Source organism: Musa acuminata, chromosome BXJ2-3, assembly GCF_036884655.1.
Source record: "Musa acuminata AAA Group cultivar baxijiao chromosome BXJ2-3, Cavendish_Baxijiao_AAA, whole genome shotgun sequence".
Lineage (NCBI taxonomy): Eukaryota > Viridiplantae > Streptophyta > Magnoliopsida > Zingiberales > Musaceae > Musa > Musa acuminata.
Genome location: NC_088340.1, coordinates 35,270,001 through 35,289,404, shown reverse-complemented (window position 1 = coordinate 35,289,404; position 19,404 = coordinate 35,270,001). Strand labels below are relative to the sequence as shown.

General features: G+C 35.8%; 2 protein-coding genes across 3 annotated transcripts in view; one reads left to right on the top strand and one right to left on the bottom strand.

Moving 5' to 3' along the window:
- Positions 1-344: 344 nt before the first annotated feature.
- Positions 345-14,107, bottom strand: LOC103979361 (uncharacterized). 2 transcript variants are annotated; one of them, XM_009395480.3, is made up of 16 exons: positions 13,647-14,107; positions 12,352-12,453; positions 12,182-12,248; positions 11,800-11,981; positions 11,442-11,702; positions 10,652-10,735; positions 10,507-10,554; positions 10,330-10,394; positions 6,685-6,733; positions 5,472-5,727; positions 5,086-5,204; positions 4,809-4,889; positions 4,661-4,735; positions 1,141-1,295; positions 895-1,045; positions 345-775 (listed from the first exon to the last, which is right to left on the bottom strand). In XM_009395480.3, the coding sequence occupies exons 1-16, from the start codon at positions 14,022-14,024 to the stop codon at positions 590-592; spliced, it is 2,259 nt and encodes a 752-aa protein (XP_009393755.2). In that variant the 5' UTR covers positions 14,025-14,107; the 3' UTR covers positions 345-589. The 2 variants fall into 2 exon arrangements, with proteins under 2 accessions (XP_009393755.2, XP_009393756.2); XM_009395481.3 differs by having other exon boundaries at positions 12,352-12,446; positions 13,647-13,786.
- A 907-nt stretch (positions 14,108-15,014) lies between these two features.
- LOC103979362 (uncharacterized) overlaps positions 15,015-19,404 on the top strand; it is a 5,451-nt gene continuing 1,061 nt past the window's right edge. Inside the window, exons 1-3 of the mRNA XM_009395482.3 lie at positions 15,015-15,330; positions 18,712-18,779; positions 18,883-19,151. Of these exons, the coding sequence (XP_009393757.2) occupies positions 15,224-15,330; positions 18,712-18,779; positions 18,883-19,151 (444 nt within the window). The 5' untranslated portion in view covers positions 15,015-15,223. The remainder of the gene's footprint in view (positions 15,331-18,711; positions 18,780-18,882; positions 19,152-19,404) is intronic.

The following is a 19,404-nucleotide window of genomic DNA, read 5'->3' as shown; positions in this document are numbered from 1 at the left end:
CGTAAACTCAAGAACAGATGTGGTACTTGGAAGAAAAATTAACAACGCTTGCACTAAATAACAAAACTCTTTTAAGAGTTTGGACAGAATCGAGACAAACCAGCAAAATGCTGACTTTTTATTATCGAAATAATAATTTGTCGAAACAAATCAAACTGAACAAAATTGATATGACGCACAGCATCTCAAAAAGAAAAAAAAAAACTCTCATTAGAAACAAATGGTCAACAAATATTATAAAACTGAAGATATATATGGAAAACAAACTCAAACAATTCCCATATAACCACCATTTACATATCCCACAGGAAAAAAAAAAAAAAAAAAGTGGTTCACCGTAAGAGTTCATCCATGCCAAAAAGAACAGATAACAAGTTCTTGTTTTTCTCAACGGTAAGACTTTTGATCTTTTTTGAACAATGAGATGGAAGTCTTAAATAATTTAAAACTGCATTTTGCAATCAATTAGAAAAAGATAAAGATGGTTCTTCTGTTCTACAAAATTCTAGTCAACAACGAGGGATGCATTACAGAAGATGCATCAACCAACCCATGTTGCATGGAACCTACTACACAGCATTCATCTGTTTTACTTCAGACGCTTGAACTTACCAGGCTCTATTTGCCCGTCTGGCAAAGGAAATTTCATCAAGCTACATAATTTAGCTACAGCTTCTTGCAACTGATCAACGTCAATGCACATGTTCCTAGGGGAAGCAAAAAGAACCTCATTGACATCTTCTTCGAGCTCAAGTGAAAATAATTGGCTGAAGGCCTGCATATACCAATTAGTCATTGACGTCTTCTTAACATACTGTTAACAGTCATGACGGGAATAAACAACTAGCCATAAACAACTCAATATGATTATCAATTGTGCAGTTTGAATCTTACCGCCTTCAATCGTAAAACAACCTTCTCCCTAATTGCTGGAGATCGCGACACCAAATTTATGACAAACAGACCTCCTTCTGAGAGAAAATTCTTCACTTGTAAAAGAAAGGATTCTTCAACAAAATCTGAAGGAGGGCAGGATAACCCAGAGCTACAAGCAGTGAAACACAAAGTTGTCTTCATATATCAAAATTTTCAATCTTAAATATCAATCTGAAAGTGGACATAGGTAATCATAAGTTCCACCTCAAATCAGATGAATCTGCATCAACAATGAGAATTTTAATTCCACTGCTGTTTCCATTCGCAAGAGACTCTGTACATGTTCCATCAGTTTCTTGTTCGTGTGACTTGATGACATTTGCATCTTCAATAAACCGGATACCATCACCAATATGGACCTAATAAAAAAAGACAAAAACAAGTAATTTAAGATACACAATTTGTACATCAGTAAAAAGTTTAGATGTCAAGCTAGAAAAATGTATATTCAGAAAAATCATGTGGTCTGAATAATCAAATTTGGTATTGAAAAACAAACGTGCCAACATTAACAGATTCTAGTGATCCTGAAAGCATCCAGTGTTCAGGCTAATCTCCTTGGTGAAGTATTGCATAAAGCTTCACCATAGCAGGCCAACAAAGTGGGATTTGAGGTGAGGCAGCTAATGGCAGTCAAATAGACTACCATATATGAAAGAATGATGCATGGGTTCACTGTAAAATTTGGTAACAGAGATATTATGAAATGTGCATGCAAAGACAATAAAATAAATGATAAATCAATTTGCAAATACTATCATTGCATTCACATCTAAATGTACTATGGTTTTGAATCAACTTTGACATCAATTAATCAAGAAAGAAATCAAGAAAATCATTCAAATAACTAGAATATTGAACATGCAATAAATGTAAATAAATAGCAATTATTAATAAAAAAAAGAAGATAAAGAGGGATTGTCTAGTAAATCTCAATCCTAAATACAGTGAGACCGACACCTGCCAGTACTTCACTCTCATACGCTTGAAAGGGTTTCATGGTGTAAAAATCTTTCAGAAGTAGTAAACTCTTCCTCTATTTTTTTTCATGAAATCCTATATGAAAAGATATCAAAGTCTGATAATTCTTGGCTCAAACTAGGCTCCTGTGAGGCCTTGTTATAACCTACACTGCATCGCAAAGTCCACATGTCCCTGTGTTAGGCTATTCGTGGAGCCACCAAAGGAGAGTCATGCATTCCATATCATGATCTGGCTTGATGGGATAACTAATTCATTAACTTGATAGGCTTTAATTAATAACCCAAAATGTTTAAACCCTTATAAACTAGTCCAAATCTCCCATTTCTGATCATCACTAAACTATGGGTGTTACAGTATTCCCTACTTGGGAGCTTGACATCCTCATTATGACTAAAATATAGCTTAGAACCAAATCCGATTAATCAGCCCAGCAGTGATTCTAGCCGAATCCATAAGTAATCCTTTTCTATTCAAGCCCTTCACCATACTCAATCCTGTGTTCACTCTAATACCATTTATCATGCCCTGACTAGGGATGGTTGATCCATCAACCTAGTAGTCTAAACTACTAGTTCAAATGCTTAAGCCTGAGTCATTTGACAATACACAAATCAATTCAAATCTCTTTCCACTTCTGATGTGGGACTAACCTGGGAATGTTACACTATAAGGCATATTTAAAAGGACAATTGCAGTGTATAGTATTTTAGCCAACATAGCAGTCATGCATCCCATCATTTAGGGATAATAACAGTCTATATGTATAGTCTCCAAGTGATACATCAAAGATATAGAGAGGAAAAAAAGAAAACGTTAAGATTCCCATGTCAAGTTTTGGTTGATATAAAATTTGTTTTTAAATCACTTATCAAAAATTTACTTTTTGAAAGTCAGAAATGACCAAGTTCATCTTATATCACTTTGTATCATAACAATCATGACTACAACATCAAAGGACAGATGTTCAAAGCAATTAACTGAGTTAGATTATAGAACATGGTCTCCTTTTGGTCCAGCTAATTTACATGTTGTATATTGGACCCTTTTATATTTCCTTGAATCAAATACTCTGCCAAATTGGCTAATCAAATTCAAAAACAATGTATTTGAATTGGGATCATTGAGCCCCTATCCTATTGGGTGATCTCTTGGCCTATCAATTTATACCGGCCAGATTCTGCTACTGGTGAACAGAACTATAAAGATGAAGAAAACAAAAAGTAGAGAAGACGAAAAGAGGAAGAAGAATACAGAACTAGTTTCTCAATTTCTTACCCTTCTAAGATAATCCATAACACATCTATATATTTTCCAAACAGTTTTGATATTTAATCAACATTTTATTTGAAATAATCTGAACCATATTCAAGCACTTGAATATACCATAAATTGAACAAAAAGATATTCAATTTTCTTAATTATATCATTCCTATATTAGTTTTGAAGTTTTCTTTCTAATTTTCACTTTTTTTCTTTATTCTGGAGTTTTTGATTTTTGGACAAAACATCAATTCAAAGATATGACATTAAAGTTCTTGAATTTTGAACCTTGAATAGAGAAGAATTTACCATTAAGAGAATAAGAACGGCCAAAAAAAGGATATTAACGGACTATATCAAACCACTATCGATCCCACACAGGGCTCACACTTGACTCCAAAGACAGTCAAATCCTTTCTATATCAGTCAAATACTAACACAAAAGTCAATATACGTTGTATTTCCCTCTCTAATTGTGAAGAAGACTATCATGAACTTCCCTGTACAGGGAAAAAAACACCATTTAATTCTCAAAGAGATGTTTGGATGGAATCTTTGGAAGATTCCTGCTATATCTAGGGTTCATGTTTTTTGTAGGAAGCTGCTTCATAGGTGGGCTTCTTTCCACTATGCGATTGACTAAGCTTAATATCTGTTCAGTTCGGTGCATAAATGTTATTTTTCGGGGGGTGATTCTGATGAGCAGGATCATATGTTTTTTGAATGTCTGTTTGCCTCCAAATGATGGGAGGGGCTGGAGAGGAAGTTAAACATCAGATTTCAATTTTCCGCAAATTGGAAAATTGGTGATTGGATTAAGGGGACCTAGCTAACCCAAGCCGAAAGATGGTCACAATCAGTCAGATTGACTTGGGATCAACTGACCACACAGATCCGAGAAAGAGGAAAAGAAAATATCAAGGATTTGAGAATCAAACTCGGGGATTCCAGTGAACCATGTTGATGAGTGCATTGCTTGAATATGCTGCAATGACATTCACCAACTAACAGTTCAGGAGGGGTGTCACAACTTTTTATGACATGAACATATGCAATTAGGCACGCATATGGATCAAGCCAAAATTTAACAGCTGCATGCCTGACAAGGTAGTCATCTGGATTAACTTCATCAACATGAGTGAAAAATACTGGTGCATCTGGCCACCCATTGCTGTAAATTTTAACACATAGCATAGAAAAAGAATTTGACACTGGTCAGTCAAACACATCATAAATCAAGAAGCTAATCAAGAACCATAAAAACAAAGGACAAATATGAACGTTCATTAAATTACAAAGACTAAAGCCAGCTCATCATTCCAGTACTATTAATCATAATCTACACAAACAAATAGTTATGCACATTTAAAAATAATCAATTTTGCAATAGTCGTGTGCATAAAATGAACAGAAAATGCAAAAGATCGATGGGATCAATTTAACATATAAATATAAACATAAAAGAGAGATATAAAACAACCTTCATTCGGTCATCCTCAACAAAGCTGAAATATTGCCTCGCCAAATCCAACATAACAGGATCCAACTCCACCACCTTCATCAACGGGAAAACAATAAGCAACCATGAATTCTTTCTCTCAATAGCCCATTGCTCATGAAGTTCCTACCTCAAGTTGAAGAAAAGGAAGGCAAGCATGAAGAAACATAGGAAGAAGCCCAGCTCCAAGCCCAACTATGTATGTACTAATCTGCACATAAATCAGTTTCACACTTGGAATAAAAAAGTTATTCTTTTCTATTGCTACAGAAACAAGAACATAGAACATTCCCGATGACATCATAAGTTGGTAATAAACTATTATGTCATATCATAAAGGATCAGTTTATTCCCAAATGTCATTTGTTCTCATCGTCTTACATGTCAAATGTCAAACAGTGTATTACCTTTTTCCCAGATGACACAGCAAGCTCCAAAGCAGAAATTATAAGAGCCAAGCCAGAAACAATTCCACTGTGGTAAAGACTAGCCAGACAACTATGGTCAACCTTGGTAACTTTTGACCCTAGATTTAAAAAAAAAAGATGTATTTTAAAGATTGTACTTAAATTAAAAGTGCATTTCAAAAAAGGGAGTCATATTTTTCTTAATAATTAAGATGCAACAGACGAAGATTTGGGGACAAAATATGTACTCTCATGCAAATAATTCCATCAGGCTGATCACTGTGTATCATTCAGGCATCATTTTTCAGAGATAAATTATCTTCTCAAGCTAACATAACCTTCAAATCTTTGCACATGTTAAGAAAGTAAACAACATACTTAATTACCATCAATCAATTTGTATGAATCACTTCTTTTTTGACCTCTCTTTGTCCTAGTTCTTGAAGATGGAACATTTCTCTTCCTATCTGTGTCAGCCTCTTTGCTATGTGCTTCTTGTGAGAGCAATGCCTCTGATTGCACCATGCTCGAACTTCTCCCAAATGTGAGCCTACGAAACAACTTCAGTTCTGATGGATCCCCGTCAGCATTATCATAGATCACATCTTCAACAATTATATGCCCAGTAATGGCAGATGTAGCCTAGTGACAATAAGCAACATAAATGAGGAAAGACAGTATGATAAGATAATATGCTAGAAGTGATAAATAGTTAATATGCACTATAAATGTAATTGTAGAGGAGCATCCATCTCCTAAAAATAAAAAAAAGCATCATCCAGAGAAAGAAATTAGAATTTAGTAATAAACCAAAGTATATGAAGACAACACACATGAAATATCATATCCGCAAGGATCTGATGAGGGGCAAATCCACAGAGAATGTCAGATGTACATATAACATATAATAACTGTGCTTTAGTCCACCAACAGTGTCTATGAAGTTCTTGCAATTTCATTTATGTGTCTGCAAATTTCATTTAGATGTACATATAACATATAAGTGCCTGTTGCTTTGGTTATGATAAAAGTGAAGGCATTAATAGGACCTACATGTCATCACAAATTGCATTTGTGAAACGTCAATTGAACAAATAGTTGAAGAGTAACTAATGAAATTGAGACAAACATAAAGATAAACACTCGTATAACTTTGAGAACTGATAGGTATGGTAAAAAAAATCAAGCCATGCTACTGACTTCCACCTCAAAGGTAGTTCATTTAACAATTTCTTGTTTTAGAGAGGATCACAATAAAAAATTATTGTATTTTTCTTCTTCATGCTTCCTAATTCGTTTCAGTAAAATTTCTCAGAAACATGATAAGTTTCAAGCTAAGGATACGAGGTCTCAGTGAATGAAACCCATGTGAACAATCAACATTCGTTCACAAATTTGATATCAAAGAGTGTGCAACTGCAACATATATTGCAAGATGGTTATTAAATAGAGGAATAATAAGAAAGAAAAGTCATAGCTGCTCTTATTTTTGCGGCATTGGTTTCTTCCAGTAGACAGCCACAACAAACATAATCCATGAAATTAACAGGAAACAAAACAAAGTAATTTAGATATGAAGTCAAAATTTCAACTCCTAACCTCATGGACAATATTTCTCTGCTTGATGCCATCACCTGCCATCATGAACCTGATATTTTGGAACCAAATCCAAACAGTCATAACTTGCAAGTATTCCAAAAAATAAATAGAACAAAATTATATGCTAAGGAAAAAAATAAACAAAAGTATGCTTCAAATGCATGAGTAATCTGGTTATCATTTTTTTTCATGCTGCAAATAAATGAATGACCAAATATATAGTAAACTAGAACAGGCTAGTGACAAAGGCCACAATTCAACTCAAACAACAAAGGCCACAAAGGCATGCACACATAGAAGAGACTAAACAAACATGTGTTCCACAGCATGACAGCAATGAGCATCGGAAGGCAATTTAGTAAACACTATGAGGCCTACTATGCTCTCGTGATGGTAATATCATTAGTCAAATTATGGGCCATTAATTCTCTCTTTATTGGTAAGGATGATTGATAAAGACTTTTTAGGTCTTTACCTCTCCTCACACCACTTATCCTAAGTGACTTGCATCATCTAATGGGTGGATCTATATGTTTCCATTGAACATGTTCCTACCACCAAAGAAAGCTCTTCCCCATTGTATTCTCAAATTGTAGTTACCACAACCTTTCACCAGTAAAAATATTTATAATATTTTAATATTATGTCTTTTCTAATATCCCCATAAACTCATCTCAACTTTATTACAGTGAACTAGCTTTTGCACACATTTCCTAAATGCCCAACATTCTTATATATAAAGCCTAGCAAGTCAGGAACAATCTTATACAGTTCTTCTGATCCAAGAGGTACAAGGTAATCATCCAATACTTGTAACACCACCTCTCCACCAACCGTCCTGATTGAACTTTATAAACAATATCTTCATTGAATAAAGTAATATTACATGTACTGCTTACAACTGTCAAGTTATTCATTTTCTCTTCAAAAGCAATGAATCAGCTGTTGCTTTTACTAAATGATAATCTGATCAGTTCAATCCCTACATGACTCACGGATAAAGGTATTAGTGATTAGAAACTGAAGATCAATCATATGCATGCATATCCTTTAAAAATAATATATGATTTTTTCTATCAATACTTTATTTCAATTAAATTAATTAAGCACTAGAGATATAAGGTCACAATATGTTCACTTGAAACCTACTGAGGAAGATCCACACAAGGCATTTGGAAGCACAGTGAGAAAAGGATGTTACAGCCTGTCTAAATGCAGCCCAAGGGAAGATCCACACACAGGATATGGAAGCAAACCAAGGGAAGGATTTTGCAGCCAGCTCATGATCTATTGGTTCTTTCGTAAGAGATTATTTTCTATTGTTTTCATGATGAAATTTCATAAAATAATATCACAAAACTACATTAGTTGAATAATATATACCTTGGCATTAATCATAGGGAGAAAAAAGATGTTTACCTGGTGTGACCTCTGCAGACAATCTCATAGTTAACTATAAAATACCAACAACCAATCTCACAAAAAAAAATTGAAGAATAAAGCTTTGATACACAACTCAATCAGTTACAGAAAAATTATATAGCTTAGACGAATTTAGTGCTTTTAATGTTTGAGTACCATCATTACATTGTAATACTGGATAATTCATGAGAGTAAAATGTAATTATGCAGCACAAGGAGTTCCTTTTTGCTAGGTAGGAACTAGGGTTGTTAAATGGCCGAACATTGATCTACAAAGCATGCAAGCATTTCAGATGAGGATTATTAACAAAGAGAAAACATCATGGTGAGATTCTCGAAAGAAATTGATAGAGAAATGGCAAATTCCCCAAAAAAACCGAAGTTTTCACTTTTTCCTGCAGCACATCCCCTTTTTGGTTTATTCCTGTATGACACCCTTTATTTTCTAAAAGACAAGATTACCCCTAGCTTCATGCCAGTCGCCACCTCCGCCCTGTCGTGGCCACTGCCACCCGCTGCCCTCGTCCGCCATTGTCAAGGCACAGCCAAGGGTCCGCCTCCGCCCTGTCAACCCTATCGTCAACCTCGGTAAAGGAGAAGGAGACGGCAGTGGCAGAGTTAGCTTCCACTCCCTCCCTCGCATGGCCCACCGTGCCTCCTTCCCAAGCTAGTTTGCTCTCCTAATCGAGTGGAGACAAGGGGCGAAAGCAGTGGGCAGGGCGCACTCCTTCAGCGTAGTGGTCCGAAATCCTCAAGGCAAAGGGGGCCGAGTACACCCTGCTCAAAGATGGCACAATGGAAGGCGAACAAGGGCGGTGGGGCAAAAGCAACCACACGAAGGTAGAGGGTCCTCGTGATAGGATGGAAGTAGTGACAAGGGACGGAGACAGTAAGGGACGAAGATGGCGGGACAAAAGTTAGGGGTAATCTCGTCTTTTAGAAAATAAGAGGCACTCTGTGGAAATAAACCAAAAAGGGGTGCTTTATTGGGAAAAATAATGAATAGTTGGGGCTTGTTTTTAAAGGAATTTGCCCTAGAGAAATTGCATAAAACCTGACAAAAGGTCTAATATCAAGGTCAAAATTAAAGTAAAATCAACAGCATTATTTCATTATGCACATTTTTGGACTTGTGATATCAAAAAAGGAAAGTAAAAGCAATTGGAAACTAAGTACCCTAGTCATAGGAAGAAGATGATGACAAGCAAGAAGATGATGACAAGCACAAAGGAGGAACAAAAATAAGTAAAAATGTACTTCAAGCAGGAAGGAACAGATGGAAAAGCGGTATTGGTAGTATCAGAAAAACTGCAGGGCTTAGAGCCAAAACTAGGGCTTGAGAACCTAAGAATTTATATTACATAATCACTATAAGATCAAGAGCTCCTAAGTTCATTCATTAGTCAAACCCCTCAGGTTGTAACATTACCATACAACCAGCAGATTCTATCATGGTACAGTTGGATGCTTTTGGACAGTATGAATTTGACATGTTTTTAAGAGTGCAATTGTTAGCACATGTCAAATAATCAGGGATTTAACCCTATCAACTAAACTCATCGAAAATTAGCAGCAATAACTATTGTCAGCCGTACGATTGTACAACATGTTTTCAGCAAAAAGTACTGTATCAACATAATAATCTGTTAGATGCATTGGCACTACAAATATGTCCTATTGCTTGTAGAAGAGAACAACTTCTATTACAGGTCGTTTATGTAATTCCCAACTATTCTATGACAGATATATATATCTTCCCTCCATTTAGTAATGTTAAGGGCATTGTTCTCAAGATTATCTAATTACAATCATAAAAAAACAGGCTACTTCAGTGCAAATTCTTAAAAATCCATGTATCTAATTGTTCGATAGAAGAGAAAAAAAGCTAGTTACCTTTCACCAAGGAGTTCACATCCCCACCACACACAAAACAGTAAAAAAATAAACATGATAATAATAATTTTTGGCTAGGAACTATCAGCATAAAGATAGAACACTTTGCAGACAGATGAAATGGTCCTTTATGCTGTTTTGGAGATTAATAGGTTCAAAATTTTGCCAGATCTTAATATAAGGCAAAAGGCAAACATCCAGGAATAAATTCTGATAGAAAGTTATAAATATATAATCAAACATACACAATATCTGAAAAATAAAGGCAATCAATAAAACCAATTTACAAAAAAATATACTTCAAAGTGAGACTTTAATGGGCAAACATACGGAATCCGAGCTTCGTCATCTGCTTTTCCAGGTGCTAAGTTTCTTACAAGAGGAGATAAATCCTTCTGAAAAAAATAAAAATAAAAACTCAAATGACAAAGTTGGAAAAGAACAAATTGTGTCATGATTATACAGCCCAAAAATCAGCACACAATTACATGATTTTGATAACATTACCTGGATGTCATCCATGCTGGCACCAGTATGGCTTGAGTTCAAGAAAATCTACAAAAAAATGGAATCAAGCACGAATTGAATGCTATCAACTCAATTAAACAATGCAAAGAGAGCTAGTTTCCATGCCCATCCTTAGTAAAGGTACCATAATTAGGCGAGCTGCTTTTGAACTTTCCACAATAAGCCACTGTCCTTCTTCTGAAGTAAACAACCATTCATGAGCTCGAGCCTAGAAATGAAGTTATGGTCATACATCTCAAGCAGAGAGCTAAAACATTTATTGGCAGATGAATTATCCTAACATTAGAGAGTAATTCACAAAACCGTCACAAATTAGTAGTTCAAGATCCTCGGGAATAAAGAGTTTAATATTTAAATACGAGAACAATAGCAGACAAATATTCTGATCTTTAGATAAAAGAAAATAACAGTTAAACACATGCTCACAATAGGAATTAAATCAAACTTCCTGATCACATCATTGTAGACTCTGTTACGTTATAGCCTAGACTGACCAATACATAAAACATTACATATCTGATCTCAGGATGGAAATGAAATCACAGTGCTTAGTCAAATCACCATATACTTAAGCAACGGCCCTGGCTAACAAATACAAAGATTCATAAAATACTATGTTCTGTCTGATCTAGCAACAAAACTCCTTCAGCCTCTGAAAGCTCATTACTTAGTATTCTTTTACTGTAACATTTGTTCATTAATATACAACATTGTCTTTAAAGTTTAAACAAAACCAAAATGTCTTTACCTTCTCTGCAGGCAGCTTTATTAGGTTCCTATTAATTTTGGGAGACACTCCAAAATAGGTACAAAAACTAGATTATCATTTGACACCATTGGTTTTTCTGCAGTCTGAATAAACAAAATTGCAGTTCTAACTGAAAAGAAATAAATAGTACCAAAAATTCACCCACCTTTGGCACAATAAAGACACCACAATGGTATAAGAATGGTTCAGATAGTTGCTGAGAATCCAACAGTACAGCTTTGTAGTGAAAAAATGAGCTTCCTTGTTTGCCGAGAATAGTCTGACACCTGCGTCCTGGGACAAGCTCATTTAAAGCACCTTTGGCACCTAGTTGTAGGTCTTTTAAGGAGTAGACAATATCAGCACCGGCAGTATAGCCACTGCGAATTCTGTTCTCATTTTCAACTGCATTAAGTAAAGCATGCACCTGAAAAAAGAACTAAGAATTCAGTTGCTGTTTTTTTGAACTTTCTAGGATATCTTAAGTCATATCATCTTAAGAAGAACAAAATATTTTGTTACACCTGCCCTCCTTTATGGTTTATGGAATGTTGGTCAAATAGTAACTTAATCAGGTTTGGTGCACCCAGCTTCTCCTTTACAGTAACTACCATGAAGGTTTGGAAGGTAGGTTTGCTACCAGGTTTTTGAGGGATGGCATGTATACTTGTCTCCCATCCGAATCGTAATTCAGTGAATAGCACATCTACAGAAGAACATAGAATTTTTTTCAGGCTAGTTTATGAAACTATCACAAAAAGAGCAAAAATGAAAAAATTCATGGATGAGAAGAAGACATAGAAATGCATTATTCATCAGACGGCAACCATCACAAGGTAGCTACCATGTAATTAAACAATTAATGAAGTTTGAACAACACTTTCAGTTAAGTTTGATTGACCTTACCCAAGACATGAGATTCTGCCAGAGTCAGACAGAGAAACTTTCCTCCTGATTTAAGCACTCTCTTCACCTAATGATCATGCAGCTCATGTTGTTAATAATGCTGTATGAAGATGCAGAGCATAACTTAAAAGCATGTGACAGATGGTAGAACAGATGTTAGCACATGTTACCTCCTTAAGATATTTAATTCCCAGCTTTAATCCATACTCGGGTTCCATTAGAGCATCTAATCCCCCTTTATCAAGAATGGCATCGAAGAAGTCATCTGCAAACTGGTTGTTATCAGTGTTAGCCAATATAAAGTCTAAAAATGACAAATGATAGGGGTAATCTTAAGAATTTTAGTGCATATTAGTTCATTAAAGACAATAATGGTAGAGAGTGAGAATTCACAACAGAAAAAATTATAACTGACAAAAGATGGAAAATAAGAAAAAACTATCTAAATATATAATTATCTTTCACATTAGAAATGAGAAACAACCCAAGAAACAAGTGAAACAAGAAATACCATTTGAAAGTGTGTAGTGAGACACACTACATAATTATCTTTCATGTTAGAAATGAGAAACAACCAAAGAAACAAGAAATAATATTTGAAAGTGTGTACTGAGACACACTATCAACATCATGTCAACTATATGCATGGAGTTAGGCATCCATAATGTGGGTTACTAAGTGAAAGAGGGCATGTTAACTGTTAAATTTTTTATCAAGAATTAAAGCAAGGAATAGAAAGGCAAAGAGACCACATACGAGATTCAGAGCAGATAGGTTACTACCTATGATGAAGAAAAGGGAAGAAAGAGAGGAGGGAGTAATGTGAAGATGAAAAAGGGAAAGAAGAGAAATGGCAAGAGGAGGCATACCTACTTGATGAGAGAGGAGGAGGCAGCCAGCAGTGGTGGAAGTGTTGAACAAAAGGGTTTAGGGTTATCTGTTAACGTTTCCAAGATTAAGGTTTTCAAGATCAACGTATAAAACATCATACTGACTAGACTTGCATTTGAGATGGTAAATTAATAATTGGATGGTACAACATCATATAGTTTTCACAAATGACAATAGTGAGCAACTGGAATTCTGGTAGGGTGCAATCGTGCAATGTTAGCTAAAAAGCATGGTACATAACATGGCCAAGATTGTCCGCAGAACCCTCATTTACCTGTAGTGATGGATTCAAGAGAAGATTAAATACAGACTATTCTCCAGTATAATTCATTGCAGAAATGGATAATGTATAACAATGTATCATGTTGCTTAACAGCAAATTGGATGGGGTTGAGGCAAACAACAAAGAAAAAATAGTGAATGGAACGACAGTTTAAATCTTGAGATTTGAAAAAGGGCAGGACACCTAATGCTCTGATAAAACAAAATTTTCTGTTAGGAATCAAACCTTAAACCCACGGTAAATAGACTACAGACCACAATCTATGGCACTCCCAGCAAAGAGCACAAGTACCTGGAGGTCAGTCATGTCCATGACGCGCCACCGCATCTCAGGTTTGGACCGTACATAGCGGCGGAGCATGTCGGAGACAACGACCTTGGAGAAGTCAATGTTAGTTGTGCGCCGGAATCCGGCATCGTAGAGGTACTCCGACACACGGGAGCTCCCGCAACCCGGTACGAGAATCTGGAGGTCGGCGGCGCCATCGGAGGCGGAAGAGGACTGGAGCTGGGAGATGAGGGGGTCTCGGAGCTCCGGCCACTCCGCGTACCACTCGAAGGTGTCACCGGTGCCCCTGAGGGTGAAGAACTTGTCCCAATTCTCCTTGCTCGTGAAGTCTCCTAGGGTTTCGAAGATCTCTGAGTTTGCTTTCCCTTTCTTCCCCTCCATCTCGCTCTCTCTCTCTCTCTCTCTCTCTCTCTCCCGATGATCGGTTTACCGAGAAGGGGAGGGGTTTGGGGTTTAGATAGGTTTTGACGGGACCGCAAATGGTGTGGGTGCGTTGAGGAAGCCATTTTATTCACTCACCTTGGAAGACAAAATTACAAAAAGACCCTCTAACATGAAACCCTCGACATGCCGTTGGTCGGAAATATATATATATAATCCGTCCTAACGATAAGCTGAATTTGCTCCGGGCAAATTATCAGATTAACCCTCGGTTATACCTTCCTAGTATAGAATTCAAAATTTTATATTTTTTTTATAATTATAAAATAAAATATCTAAATTTATTTATCTTAACATCATCGATTTTATTAATATAAATATAAAAAATAATAAAATAATAAAAATAATTTTAATATTTAAATTGATGATACAACGATGACAGATGATAATATCACTAAGGGTCGGATGACTGTTGTAATTAAGAAGAGTAAAAGTAAGAATTGAAAACTATTATATATATATATATATATGTCGATGCCAACATAATTATCTAACGATCCTTTCGTCGTTTTATATATTAACGTAATTGTTGAGTAAGAAAAGGATTCTTCGGTATTTATATTAACGTCCACGTAGATATAAAGTGATATTACTTGATAATTACATTAATACCAATACAGAATTGTTGAATAACCGTCATCCACAATAATCACTCGAGATCTTTAATTATGTCGTCCATCATTCTGTCATCATTAATTTAAATATTAATTTTTTTTATTCTATAAAATTAATGATGTTAGAATAAATAAACTTATATTTATTATTTTTATAACTATAGAGATTTTAATATAAATTTTTAAAATCTAAACCGAAATAGTAAGGTGATGGTAATATGTAATTAGCCCATTTGCTTCCAACGGGAATCCAGTTCCATTATGATATTATTACATATATGCCCCTCTAAATCAACGTGAACCTTTCGGATCAACGCAAAGATATCACTACTGCGTTATTTCACCCTTCAATCCCTAGAAAATTTTCTCGGTCGCAGGCTTGCCCTCTTGCCAACGTTTTGCTCGTCGGACGCCCCCACACGCCTTTTTCCTTCGCCGCAAACAGTAGCTCTCCTCTGGTTCCACGCCTGCCTTCATCCCTAGGGGGTTTCTCGTGGCCCCTCGCATCTCTGCACCAGAAGTGCGATGTACGCGGATCAGATAGCGTCGGGACGTAAACGGTCCATCAAAGAGCGCCTGCACGGCGATCTCGGCGGGGACGTCGGCCGCTCTGGTGTGGTTGCGGCGAAAAGGTGCGTTCGTAACTTCTTAATTTCTTATCCGAGCTGCCACCGGCGTTCCTTTTTTCTGTTTGATATGCTGTTCGTCGATTGACGCTTGGTTTTGCGGTAAGTAGGAAGCTTTTATGCTTAGGTTCGATTTCTTGCGTGGTAAAATGGTTGACTGGCTCGGCTCTAAGAGAAGTAGATTTTTTTATTTATCGTGGTTCTCTGCAAGGGCAAAAAGTTGTGGTCTTGATCGGATCGGAGTATTTTATAGGTTATAGACAGTGGAAAAGAGAATTTACTGTGACGAGCCTTCCATGAGATTTTGTCGTCACCTTACTGTTTTCTGCAGCATGAATAATATCTATCTTTGAGATCTTCTTTAGTAGGTGATCAGTTAGGAAGGTATTCTTGTGCGCGTGGTGTTCTTGTAATCAAACAGTTTATAGATACTTCAATTATTTTCTGAAATATTGTAGTTTTATGGGCGCAAGTTCGGTGCAGTGATTGTTTGACTGGAGATGATGCACCACATGAAGGCGAGTTAGAAGGGTAGTCACCTGATGATTTGAATTTGACTGGTCATTTAGGGAACAGATAGTCACCTGATGATTTGAATTTGACTGGTCAAGATTCAAATCCAATGGGTTAGGAAATAATTTTAGTAAAGTTACATTTGGACCCTGATAGCCTTGACTCAAGAACATAAATATAACCAAAAACAAACTAAACTATTTCTAAGCATACAATACTTGATATTAGGACCATGGTTGTGTCAACAAGTTGATACTTGTCGTCCTTCTTGCATCTCTCTATGCCTGTGATGATCTTGCAATTTTTTATTTCCTTTGGTGTAGCCCCTTGATCTTCTGGATTTTAAAGGGAGATTTTGGATTGGTGTAGGGCACACAATATCTTTTATTGCACTGTCAAAGCTGCACTTGCAAGGTAAGAGTTGCAGTCTTAGTGAACTATAATAAGGCAATGGTTTGATGAGTCATTGAATGCATTGAATGAATAGGAGGCTTAGGGTTAACGTGGTGGTTTGTGGGTATGAGGAGTATAAACTTCTGTTCTTATACTATTATCAAAGAACAAAATGAAACAGTATCTCCAAGTTGGGTCTTAACTCAGCTCCTTTCATGGTATAGCAGGTAGATTTGCTTGAATGTGAATGGATTTTCTCTGTCTACCATCTTATTTCTATCCATCTATTCCATGTCAGCTTACATGATGTTTGGCTTATCGTATCGTAGTATTAATTGCTTTAAGTTGTTTAAACAATTAGATAAATTAACTAGCCTAGCTAGGTTTATGATTTCTGGGTATACGTGGACTGGTAAAGATTTTCCTTTTTTTTAACTTGTAATCATGCCTCATGGTATCTATTGGAGTGCAATATCAAGACTGTTCCTCTGTTTTTTTTTTTTTTGTTATTAAGGTTAATATCACAAACCCTTGTAACACATTTCCACTTGTGTGTTATTGACCTAAAGAGAACTAGTTTAGCATCAAATTAAAAGTTGTTTTCAATGAAACAAAAGTGACTATTTCACAATAGTGTGGATAGTGCATTTTAACATGCAAATTTTAAATTTTGTACCTAATTTTAGTTATCAGTCCAATACTGATTTTGGTAACCTGATGGTCCAGTTTGGTATTTATATACTAGGCAATATACTGACCTGTACCACTTGATATGGTTGTTAAATATTAAAAAAATTAAATGAATGGTATCTTATTGTTATTGAGCTATATCTTTTGATACCCTTACTTGGTCAAATCGATAGATACTGGTCAGCGTGTAATTTGACTTGGTTGCTAGACAAATTGAGCATTTAGGCCATTCTTGATGGCACAGTAGTCACATGATGGGTTAAATAACAACCCCAGTATGATTTTATAGTCGCCTTGTATATGTAAATGGTGAACTACAACAAAATATAACTGATAAGTATGATGAAGATAATAGACAATAGGAAGGAAGTGATATGCGTGGCTAGAGTTTTCCCACCACTAGACCTGCATTGGTCTAGTGAAAAGGTTTCTCACTTCCTCTCCTTAGTCAAATATAGACAGCAACTATTGTAGTGATCTGTTTTCTTTAGTATTGGTTTTGATTCCAACCAGCCAGATTTTCAAATCCAAATTCATTGAAACATTGTGAAAAGTTAAATGAAAACTGTAAATTGTGGATGTAAATAGTGCTAAAGTTGATCCACTTTCTATATACCTTATTCACATACTGGATGAATGAAACAGGACTTATATTTACACTATCTGCATCGAAACATTTTGATATATTTGTTTACATATATGATTGACGTTATGTGAGTTGGATGATTATCAGATTGCTTTTATGATATGCAATCCAAATTTATGTGTGTTATGCTGGAACACTGTCAAACAGGATCAGGTTGAAGGTTAACCCTAAAATCCAACACAAATTTTCTAACCATATCCTAATTTAGTGTTGCCATAGGTTAGGATCTTCCAATCTTAACTGAACCCAACTCAGGTTTACGAGTCCTGTCCAGTTGGGCTAGGTCGGATATCGGTAGTCAAGCTACTTATACTACAATTACTCTAGTTATTAGCTTTTGTAAATGGATACTAGTAGTACTTGTGATAACATTTAGCATATGTTTCATGTACCCAACTTGGGCCAGGTCCAGAATTTCTACTCTTCAATTTGGATTCTGGTTGGTTTGGTTCAAATGTTCAATACAGATTCTTATTGGTGTCGGGTTAAGATATCTAAACTCATTCAGCCCAAGTTGGGCAGGTTCAGCTCAACCAGCCCAAGTCATAGCCCTACTGATAATTTTATTTCATTTTTTTGAATAAGAAAACTCGTCCTTTTTTTTCATGTGTAACTGACCTGCAATTCAGATTGTGTTGATGCAGTTCAAGCCTTTATATATAAAATGATCCTATGCTATTTGGCATAGTACTTCAAAATAATAAGTAAAGTGGTTTGGTGTTTCATGGTGGTAGTGATTAGATACATTCAACTACTTGAATTCTATTTGGCATACTATTGAGCAACATGGTTGAATTTTGTGGATATGGTGATTAGATAAATTGGACTATTTTATTGTTGTTCTCCAGGGCATATAATAAAAAAGCTTAATGACAATCAGTAGGTCGATCCTACTTTTATGCTAAAACAGAGTGCATTGAAGGTGTAACTAAAATCTTACACTCTCTTCAATCCTATAGATTTCACATTTTTTTACTTATTTTTTGTTTTGTTTTAATTTTTCTGTCATGTTCTTTTTTCGTGATTATGGTTTCTTCTTCTTATAGGTTGATGTAGTTTCTATTTTGATGTTATGAGCATAGCTCTATCTTTTATAACATTGCTTTGGACTTCCCACTTAACTAGTTGTTATTGCTCTTTTACAGACAACGGCAAAGTGATGACAAATGGAAGCATGATCTTTATGAGGACAACATGGAACCTGAACGTTTGAGTACAAAGATCTATGTCCTACTAGTATTTGCGATCAGTAGTTCCTTGTTTCACTGTATTGTGACTTTTTAATGATAGCTGCTGTCCGTGCTTTGTATTTTTAGAATCTGTTGATCCCAATGATCTTAGATGGAAGCTTCAGAAAAAAAGTTCTCAACAAGCTTACCGAAGTGGGAAGGTGTCTGTAGTTCGAGATCTTCGTGACAAGCTATCTGGTATGAGGCACTCACAGCCACCAAATACTGATCCATCAAAGGCTAGACGAGTGTCAGAAATTTCTGAAACTACCAAGAAAGATCTCCGGCATGATCCACCAGTATCAGAAGCAAAGAAACCAACCAAATCAGCTTCCACAAAGCCATCACAGCACAAGGTATACATCTCTACCTCTGCTATAATCACTCATCAGTCATGGTGCATGAGCTAGTGTTTTATTCATTGGTAATACTTTATCCTGGATAATATGTTTATTTAGTATGCTTTCTCCTGCATAATATACCACAGAATTAGCAAGTCATTTAATATGAAAATTATCGATAACAAGTTGTATATTATCTGTGCACTCAGATGCTTAAGTTGTGGTGCTATATATAGTTATTTTTGCAGAGTTCATCGTAGCCAAAGTT

Bases quoted from the DNA above. Each gene is read 5' to 3' on its own strand.
- LOC103979361 (XM_009395480.3), bottom strand. From the start codon at position 14,024: ATGGAGGGGAAGAAAGGGAAAGCAAACTCAGAGATCTTCGAAACCCTA. The intron at 10,555-10,651 runs GTACCTTTACTA...ATTTTTTTGTAG, and splicing joins AAGCAGCTCGCCTAATTATG to ATTTTCTTGAACTCAAGCCA. The intron at 1,296-4,660 runs GTTGTTTTATAT...TTTTTTTATTAG, and splicing joins TTGAGGATGACCGAATGAAG to GTCCATATTGGTGATGGTAT.